The sequence below is a fragment of the Mastomys coucha genome, unplaced genomic scaffold (assembly GCF_008632895.1).
Source record: "Mastomys coucha isolate ucsf_1 unplaced genomic scaffold, UCSF_Mcou_1 pScaffold5, whole genome shotgun sequence".
In the NCBI taxonomy this organism is placed as follows: Eukaryota; Metazoa; Chordata; class Mammalia; order Rodentia; family Muridae; genus Mastomys; species Mastomys coucha.
This window is the reverse complement of record NW_022196911.1, coordinates 55,601,210-55,611,623: the sequence shown is the minus strand read 5'-3', so window position 1 is coordinate 55,611,623 and position 10,414 is coordinate 55,601,210. Positions and strand designations below refer to the sequence as shown.

General features: G+C 47.9%; 1 protein-coding gene across 2 annotated transcripts in view; it reads right to left on the bottom strand.

Moving 5' to 3' along the window:
- Positions 1-10,414, bottom strand: part of Drc3 (dynein regulatory complex subunit 3) — a 42,628-nt gene that overhangs the window by 9,571 nt on the left and 22,643 nt on the right. For both annotated transcript variants that reach the window (XM_031354378.1, XM_031354379.1), the window contains exons 7-10: positions 9,664-9,783; positions 9,018-9,130; positions 6,736-6,910; positions 367-498 (exon numbers count right to left, since the gene is read on the bottom strand). In XM_031354378.1, the coding sequence (XP_031210238.1) occupies positions 367-498; positions 6,736-6,910; positions 9,018-9,130; positions 9,664-9,783 (540 nt within the window). The remainder of the gene's footprint in view (positions 1-366; positions 499-6,735; positions 6,911-9,017; positions 9,131-9,663; positions 9,784-10,414) is intronic.

Below are 10,414 nucleotides of genomic sequence, written 5' to 3'. Positions count from 1 at the left end.
GTGTGTGTGTGTGTGTGTGTGTGTGTGCAGGTCTGCACGTGCATGTATCTGCATATGTGCATGTACACATGCTCATGTTCATTATATGGTAGGGTACACATGTGTCTGTGGCCCTGTGTGCACATTGGATATAGGCAAAGGTCAACCTCAGGCACTGTTCCCCTTTTTTTCTCTCACTGGCCTGGAACTCTTCATGTTTGCTAAGCCGTGAGTGCTAGTGACCCACCAGTCTCCACCTGTCCAGTCCTCTCCTGTGTGTCCACTGGGTCACACTGGACACACAGGAGAGGAGCCTGTGGAGAGCATGCTTGCAGGATTCTGCAGCTGCATGCAGAGGCCCCTAGATATATGCCAGTCTGGCTCTACCTCCAGCTGCTCCACCAGCTGCATCTCCAGTATCATGAGTGTGTTGAACAGCTCACTGATGCTCTCATTGCACTCTGTCAGCTTCTTCTCGATGTTGAGCAGATCATTCTCTTCCCGGATGGCATTTAAGTTCTACAAACAAAAATCTGCACTTGGAGACTTAGTAGTTAACCATGTAGTAGTAAGTGATGATTTGGCTTTATGGGGAAAAACTTAGTCTAGAGGTGAAGGGCCAAGTTCAAGTATCAGCCTGTCATGTGCTAGCTCCGAAAGCTTTTTGGAACGCTGCCTGCTGCTCTGGCACACTGCATACAAAGGTACCTGAAAGTGCCGAGCACGAAAAGAGCACTCAGACCAACCCTTACTTCCCTGGAGGAAGATGAAATTCCTGTGGGCAAGGTTCTTTCCCAGTCCCAGGAAGAGGGAAGACATTCTTATCAGGAGAGATGGGAGCCAAGGTTGGGGGCAGTCTGTGCAAATCAAGCTTTAAAAGTGATTCATGCCAGGCAGTGGAGGCACACACCTTTAATCCCAGCACTTGGGAGGCAGAGGCAGGTGGATTTCTGAGTTCGAGGCCAGCCTGGTCTACAGAGTGAGTTCTGGGACAGCCAGGGCTACACAAAGAAACCCTGTCTTGAAACCCCTTCCCCCAGAAAAGTGATTCATAGAGCTGAATAGATAGCTCAGCAGTTAAAAACACTTGCTACTCTTCCAAAGGACCTAGGTTCAATTCCCAGCACAGACACATATGATGGCAAAACACCTGCACACATAAAATAGAAATAAATAATAATAATTAACTCATACCGGGCATGATGGCACATGCATGTAATCCCAGCACTTGTGAGGTGGAGATAGCAAATGCAGGAGGATTGGGAGTTTGAGGCCAGCCTAAGATTTGTAGTTTGGGGCTGGAATGAGACCTCCATGTCAAAAACCCACAAACCAAAACTCAGAAACCATACATATGAAAAATAAAAAGAAAACCTTAGAAAGAAACAAAGTAAATTAAACCTTACCAGCAAATCACATTTCTACTAGCCACAACCGTGTTCTCAGAGCTTTATATACTTGTCCTGTCTGGTACGATCACTGCCACACAATAATGTCTTGCTCAGTGACATACAGTGGATGACAGTGAGGCAAACAAGTTCCAACCATGGAGCCCCCACAGTGACAATCACCTAGTGACATACTTCTCAGAACGCTACCATCAGCAGAAAGTGATGTATTATCATGTAGGGCAGAAAGTGATGTATTATCATGTAGGAAGCTCCCAGCCCTGCTTTTTGTTGTTGCTGACTTCTTTCTCATATATTCAAGGCTGGCCTTGAACTTATTGTGTAGTCGATGCTGACCTTAAACTTTGATCTTCCTGCCTTTGCCTCCTAAGTGCTAGGATCACAGGCATGGACTACTACACCTGCTTTATGTAGTGTACCCATATAAGGACAGGTAAGCTTGGGAAATAAAATTTGCACAATCATTACTGGTCTTAAAGATCAGGTGTGTACAAGGTCTAATGGGGTAGACGGATAGAAAGAACACAGGACCAAGCCGTAGGAGGATGGCTGTGAGGGGACGAACTTGGAGCCCCCAGAGCCGTGTGTCCTGGGTACTTCTACAATGTGGCCTCAGCTTAGGCTGAGCATTGGAGGCACCTGGGAAGCTCAGGAAACCCCCAAAGTTAGATCATGCCCCAGCACCCTGAGTGGGTGCACCTGAGCCTAGGATAAGCCATTTCTAGGACAGCTTCTTGTGGACTGAGGTACAGGTGGGGTGCTCTGAGTTAGTGTAGTGGGGTCCATGACCTGCCCCTCCACAGGGACTTGTTTCTAGGGTGAGTCAGGCCCCAGCCTACCTAATGTGTCTAGGGCCAGGGAAGTGGCCGGACAAGAACTAGGGACTTGTCCAGTCCACAGAGGTCAATCCTGATGACAAGTGCCTCCAGATAAGCCGGAAACCACACACTGTCTTCCTGTGAAATTGTCCATTTCCACTGTCAGTAAAGGGTGTGTGTGTGTGTGTGTGTGTGTGTGTGTGTGTGTGTGTGTGTGAGAGAGAGAGAGAGAGAGAGAGAGAGAGAGAGAGAGAGAGAGAGAGAGAGAGAGAGCGCTATGCACTCAAGGCGAGCAGCCCTCATGCTTCCAGGAGAGCCTCTCTCTGCTTCCCACTGTCAACAGGAGTGCTGAAATTACAGCTGCACACCACTGCATCTAGCTTGTTATGTGGGTTTGGAGGACTGAACTCAGGTTGTCAGGCTTTCAAGGCCAGTGCCTTTTACCTACTGAGCCATCTCCTGCCCTTTGACTAGGTTTTTGAGGAAAAAGCTAGGCTTTTTCCTTACCAGTTCACAAAGACCTGCAATTTAAAATGAATTAAGAGTTCTGGGCTGGGAAGACAGCTCAAAGGGTAAAAGCATTTGCTGCCCAATCCTGACAACTTGAGTTTGAGCCCTGGATTCCACAGTGCAAGGAGCGAACCTGTTGTACCAAAGGCAGGGGCCTGCTGCTGAGGCCTGGGTCTCTCTCCCCAGTGCTGACCCATGGCTGCACGGTGCCTTAGTTAAAAAGGAGGCAATGTATAAATGAGATATTTTATTGTAGGAAGGAGAAAGTAGGCTGGTCAAGTAGAGAGAAGGAAAGGAGAGGAAGGAGAGAGAGAGAGAAAGGTGAGGAAGAAAGCAAGAGAAGAACAAAGAGCAAGAGGAGAGAGAGAGACAGAGCAAGAGAGGGAGAGCAGAGAAGAGACAAAGAATAAGAGAGTGAGGGAGTGAGAGTAAGGAGGGGCAAACCGCCCCTTATATTGCATGGGGCGTGGCATGTCTGGCTTGTGGTCAGATGACTGGGTGTACGGTCCAGCTAGAATGTTGGGAGCTTGGGGTATTATCTGCCTGCTAGAGCACATATCTCCTGCAGGGGCAGCTGTGAGGGGTTGTGACTGAAACAGGAACCAAAGACTCAGGAGTTATGGCCAAGCTCCTTTTGCTCTCTGCAAGCAGAAATTGCCTACAGGGGTCCAGGGCTCAAAGCCAAATACTCGACTGAGCTTAAGTTAAGTTACCTGAGCAGACCACTGCCTCACACTGTCTAACATGAACCAACTTTTAAAAGCTGTTCTCTGATGCTGTGGCATGTGTGCACTAGTAACACACACACACACACACACACACACATAAATAAAAATTTTAAAAAGAATTCTGTTTTGCCCTAGCCATGGTGGCAAGGGCTTGCAATCTCAGCTTCTTTGAGATGGAGGCAGGAGGATTCCAAACTCAAGGCTATCCTGAACAGCTTAGTAAGACTTGTCTCAAGATTAAAAGAATAGTCTCTGATACCTAAAACTGTCTCATTTCTAGGACAATGGCTTTGTTAGGCCTTAGTGATCTATAGCCACCCCCTTCCCTGATTCTTCTAACACACAGGCTCTCCTCTGCCAACTGACCTTCTAAGATAACGCTCAAGCAGTCTCCCCACCCCAAGGCTCTCCCTTCCCCCACTGCTCCCCGGCTAGACTCCAGCTGCTTCTCATCTACACTGTTCTCTGTCGAAGCAATACCTCTCCTCATAGCTGGTGTCTTCAAGTCACCTACCTCACCCCACTTCTGCTCTGGTTTGTCTAATGAGCAAGTGGAATCTGGTACCACTTCCCTTCCCCCATCCCTGACTCCCGAAAAGTGGAACCAGGAATACAGGGTCCAGAAAGGCAGAGTGAGGGCTAGATTCATCCCCCAAAGTGAATGACAATGAGTCCTTCTGTTTCCTGACTGTCACTTCTAGGAGAAATGGCCAGCTCAGCTTTTGGGGAAGAGGATGTGTGTTTCCCTTTACTTACCCAGAGCATCAGAAGTAATGCTCAATGCATCAAATCCATTACAACCAGCCATCTTCCTTCCCTGAGCTCAGTCCAGTGTCTGTAAGTCTTTATAAAGGTTCAGTATCCCAACTTTATATTTTGACCATTGCCCCTTGTTCCAAAACTGCCAGGGGTTTGAGGATGATTCTCAATATACCCTCCCCCTCCTTCTGTTCCAGCTCTTCTCATTCCCGATCTCTTTTTGGGTATTTGTTGTTTTGAGACAGAGATTTCCCATGTCCTAGGCTGTCCTGAAATTCACTATGTAGTTCATGCTGGCCTCAGCTCACATCAGGCCTCTTACTACAGCCTCCCAAGCGTTGAGATCACAGCATGTACCACCATGCCCAGCTCCTCTTAGTCTTGTAAATGGACTGGGAATGCTCTAAATTGTATGTCTTTGGGATGGATATGTCCATTCTTACTTTAAGAGTCTGGACTGAGCTTTACCAGAGCCATATGAGTATGGTAAAGTCTAGGCCCTGACCTGTCATATGCATATTACCATCTGCATAATCATGAAGGACTTAGTATTTATTGTCTTCAGTTAATTTCCCGTCATCCCAGGAAAAGGACTCTCCAAATGTGGTAGGGAGGATATTGCTTAAGGATCATACATTCAAGAACATGATACATGAAGTCCTCCTTCAACATGCTTTCCCTTGATTCTTCCACAATCCCAGTGTTCTGGTAACTCTCCCAGGTTGAGCATCAGTGATAACACAGTAGAGTAGGGAATAGAAGGTGAGAGGTCAGGAGAGTGGTTTGGGCCAGGGAAGATATTAGTGAGATCAGAAGGACAAGCAACTATCCAAATAGTATATCATAGCTCACTGCGAGATGGGGTGTGTCTGTGTGGGAGTATTTCACTGAGAACAAAGCCCCAGTCTCTCTGTGGTAGGCAAGTACTCTACAACACCCCTGGTCCTCTTTCATTAATTAATTAACTTTTGAGACAGGGTCTCATTATGCAGCCCTAGATGCCCTAGAATTTGTTATGTAGATCAGGCTATTCTGAAACAAACAGGAATCCACTTGCTTCTGCCTCTCAAGTGCTGAGATTAAAGATGTAAGACATCCATTACTCCTGGCTCTTCTATTTATTTTGAGATAGGGTCTCACTAAGTTGCCCAGGCTGGCCTTGAATTTACAATCTTCCTTCCTCAGATCCCCAAGTACCTGGGATTACATACCTACTCCACCAGGCTTCAGCCGGAATTGTCAGCTTCTTGCCATTACATAATCACCCCTCTGAGGGCTAACCCTCATCTTGACACCATCACTGTAGCTTCTGTGCCTCCCTTAGGATCAAGTAGCACTGAGTAAATACATGCTTAGTGAAGTCCCCATCTTAAATTACCCAGGAGGACACAGAGTCCTTCCTAAATGCTGTTCTGTGGCAGCTACCACACTGGGTTTAACCATTGCCTGGCATCTTAGCCAGTATCTAACCTTACCTGCCATACTTCTCAGTGTGATCAGAGAGCTCTCTGAGCATTAAATAAAGAATATGAGAAAATTAAAAAGGGCTGAATGTGTTGTTCAGTGGTAGAGTACTTGTCCAGTAAATGGAAGGTCCCAGGCTCCAGGCTCTGTCTCTAGTACCAAACGCCATTAACTCCACCTAGGCCAGACACAGTTCTATCTATGGTCTACTGACTGGAGACACTGAGGACGTGGGATTGCTTAAACCCAGGAATTGGATGTGAGCCTGGGCAATACTGTGAGACTCTATCTCTAAAAGTAGCATTACTTTTACTACTTAAAATTATAAAGCTTAATTTAAAAATAACAGTGGTGGCACAATTTGCCTTTAACCATAGCAGGTGGATATCTGTGAGTTTGCGGACAGCCTTGTCTATAGAGTGAGTTCCAGAACAGCCAGGGCTACACAGAGAAGCTCTGTCTTGAAAAACAAACAAACAAACAAACAAACAAACTAATAACCAAAAGTTCTTTTAGATGACTCCTAGTTGGCTGGACCCTGAACACTGGGCCTTCAAGCTTGCTCTGCTGGGACAAGGGCCCCAGGAATCTCTAAAGTTTCCTGGACTTTCTCTGGAAGTGTGTCTTTCCAGACCTCTAGGACATCCCCAGCCATTTTGCTTACTCAGGTAAGAAAGGTTTCAGCCCAGGGCTGCGTACCTTACGAGGACTGCTAAGAACTGGGAGCATGTGTATCACAATTCCAGCATGCCAGGGCCAGGCAGAGTGGGTCTTGGAAATGCCTGCTGAACGACTGAACCAAAGAAAGCCTAGGGTGTTCTCATTATCATCACTGTAGTGTGGTACACATAATAGCACTGCCAACACTGATGATGAGATGGGGTGACCTTGAATCTTAGGGGTATCTGATGTGAGGGAGAGCCACTGTGCTGGTTCAGCGGAGCTGTGTGTGGTGCCATTTGGTGAAGTTGTGATCCTTAGCACATGGACTCTAGGCCTCAGGGGCCACCAAAGGACATGGACATTGCAGCCCCTCCTGGTACCCTGGCATAAGACAAGGGAACTTACCAGCAGGTGCTTTTCCTCAAACTTGGCAACCTTGAGCTTGCCCTGGTCCTGGTTTTCCTGGATGGCCTCCTGTATGCACTCATTGAAAGTGTCTAACTCTACCTTTCGCTTTTCTTGCTGATTCAGGCCGTACTCGAAAATGTTCAGGCAGATGATGACAAACTTGTCCTTGTAGGTAAGTGGCTGTTAAGGAAGCTTGGGGCTTAAGGTCAGGCTACTAGGATGATGACAAGCATGTTGACAATTGCTTGTAGAACACGCCATGGAAACACTGTGGAGGCTACAGGTGCTCCTTTTGACAGAAGAAACTGAGGAGCCAGGGAAGCAGGGTATGCAGTTTGGAGCATTGGTGGGTGTGGCATCTCTATCTGCAGCCTAAGGAACTCAGGAACAGGGGAAAGGCCCTAGAAGACTGGCATGCAGGGAAGAGCTAGAAGCCACCTGGCAATGAGTTAGAGTATTTTTATTTTTATTTTTTCTGTCTCTGATGTGGCACCCAGAAGGGCCCTTCTAGGAGGGGCTTGGCCTGTGGCTCATCTGAGCTGAGAGAGGAACTAGGTGGTCTAGGTTCAAGTTACGGCTCTGATGCTGCTTCTGGGACCCACCTTAGCAAGTAACCTCTCAGGGCCTTAGTTACCTCAACTAAGGGCATGGAGGAAGCCACCACAAGAGTCTTTTGGAGGGTGGGCGTTGTGACATACACTTTTAATTCCAGAATTCATGGGGCAGAGGCAGGGAACCTCTGTGAGTAAGTTCCAAGCTAGCTAGGACTATAACAGTGAAACCTTATCTCAAAACAAAACAAAACAAAACACCAAGGACAAGTCCTTGGAAAGAGTCTTAGGGTTCAGGCAGGCAAAACACATAGAATCTTGGGGATGTTGTGGGAATGTGTTCAGGAGATCAGATGCCTTTCCACAAATCCCTCAGCTTCACAGTGCTTAAGTCAAGAGCATAGGTCCCTGATGAAGAGAGGTGACCAGCAAGGAGAAGCCCTGACCCATTCTCCACAAAGTGTTTGGGTTCTGGATAGATTCCCACTGAGAAAGTTTCAATGCAGCCACTGAGGTCTGGGCTCTGCCTTTAGGAGCTCACCAAAGCTGGACAAGGAGCTGGGATGGAGGCTCTAACATAGGAGTTGTGTATTGCGGGAGCTATCACAGGGTCAGTCAGTCTGGAAAAGGACCAGCTGTACCCTATGACTGCTGCTGTCACTGTGGCATCACACAATGCAGTAAACATCACGCAAGCAGTAGACATCACACAATGCATCAGGCATCACACAATGCAGTAGAAATCACACAGTGCAATAGACTTCACACAGTGCAGTAGACATCACATAATGCATCAGGCATCACACAATGCAGTAGAAATCACACAATGCAGTAGACATCACACAGTGCAGTAGACATCACACAGTGCAGTAGACATCACATAATGCATCAGGCATCACACAGTGCAGTAGACATCACACAGTGCAGTAGACATCACACAGTGCAGTAGACATCACACATCACACAGTGCAGTAACCTTCCATCCCTGGGGAATCCTCATAATTCCCAGACTGCAATTCTCGTTTCACAGCTTATTCCCAAATAACACTTCCTTTATTAGAGATTCGTCTTTGTACTTTTTCTGGAGGTTGACACCGTGTTGGCAGCCCCACAGACCAGTTTGGGACTGGCTGTCTCAATTCTCAGCCCTCAGGTATAACTCCCCCCCGACCCCCATCTCCTGCTTACCACTGAAGCCCATGGTTTGGTTGTCATGACCACTGCCACTATGTATAACAAGTGCTAACCGTTTCCTCCCTGGGCTCTGACCAACTAGGGGACGAATGCAAGGAAGCTCTTAGCCCCCACAGATGAATGATCCAGTACAAACTGCTTAACCTCTGGGGTTACTAACGGCAGCCACCTGGTTGGGGTGCTTAAGGGGATGTGGACCAAGAGCAACAATGTAGCCAATGATGATCCTTGACAAAGAAACACATTCTCTATTCCCACCTCAGAAAACCCAGCTTGCCAGGCACGGCAGACCCAGCCAGCCTCTGTCACTCAATCTTCAGAAATCTAGAGAGCACTGTTGCTATCACAAAGCCCAGCTGGCCTGACTGCAAAGGCCTTCTGCATACATGTAGCCAGCAGAGTTTTAACTACGAGGTCTTACATGAAAGATGGGGAAACTGAGGTACAGAGTAGGAAGAACTTGCCCAAGGTCAGTGGTGGTAGTTGAGCCAGGCTTGTACCCAGAGAGGCAGCCTTGTGACTCAGAAAGGATATGCTTCAAGGAGCTCACCAACACCAGGCAGGTAGGACAGCTTGTTGCCCTCCACATCCTCGGAATACATGCTGTCAAACAGGAAGGGGCCATTCAGGTGCTCAACAAACGCCATCTGTGGATTCAAATAGCCAGACATGGTGACCCAGAGCCAGGCTTCTGTGAAGGTTGAAGTAGCCAAGAATTCTTCAGGGAGACATTGTACCGGGGCTACAGCCCTCCCTCCCAGGAAGGCAAGTGTGTGGATGTTCTAGGCACAGAGGGGATATGCAGAGAGGTACAGAAGATACAGATGCAGGTTGTTTGCAAGAAGTGGCTCTGTGTAGCTCCATGGGTGTCTGGGGTTGGTAGTAAGACCAGCAAGGCATGGCCACAAATTAGGGACCCCAGAGAACTGAAGGCCAAACGGTTACTGCATGGGACGGAAAACAGCTTGAGGGTCATACCACTGGATTCAAGTGTTTTGAGGACAATCTCTAGGCACGGGGGTAGGGAATGTGATCGGGGCTGAGCAAGGCAGGGAGTGGGGTCAGCTCCTGTGGCTGCTTTGTAAGTTTTAGGATCCTGGGGATCCTTGTAGGTCATCGTTTAACGTGACCAGAGGACTCTTGTGTCCAGGGCAGGCCAGGGCAGCTGTCTGTGTGGTACCTTGTGTTCTGCCAATTTCTTCTGCCTGGCCTGCTCTTCCTCCAGCTTGGCCTGCATCTGTGCCTCCCGGTGCTTCATCTCATCAATGCTGTACTGATGTTTCATCTTCGCCATCTCTCTCTTATCCAGGAACAGGAATGGTATGGTTACCAGAGGATAACTGGTCCCTGCAGCCACACATCCTTGCGCCCCCTAAGTGTGGCCCATGTGCTGGAGGGTATGTTTTGTAAAAGCTTGGAAAGGCGGAGGCCCTGGACATAAGAATGCCTAATTATTCCTAGGCAGCCTAAGCTTAGGAGAATCATGGGATTGGAGGTATTCCGAGAGCCTGCTCTGAAGCAGCCTCAAAGTGCCCCTTGCATGCTGTAGGGATTGGTGGGGGCTGACCCTTCCTGAGTTGTATAGCACCAGTGTAAGATCAGGCAGTGCAGTGTGGGGAGGTTCAGTGCCTGAACCTCTTGGCAGAGTTCAGCTTTCCTGAACTTTTACTCATTCTTTATTTGAATCACAGGCCACGTGAGCCATGTGTGCTACTGCCCTTGCCCTTAATGTGAATTTCTGAGTACTCAGGAGACCATGTCCGAGCACAGGTCCTGGCACTGCAGATGCTAGGCTGGCCTGTGGTTTTTTTTTCCCAGTGCTGGGAATATAAGGAAAGACTTCACATATGCTAGGGTGCTAGGGTAAGAGCTAGGCTCTGAATTACACCCCCAGTCTCTGTCCTGTGCTTTTTTTTTTTTTCTTTTTTTTT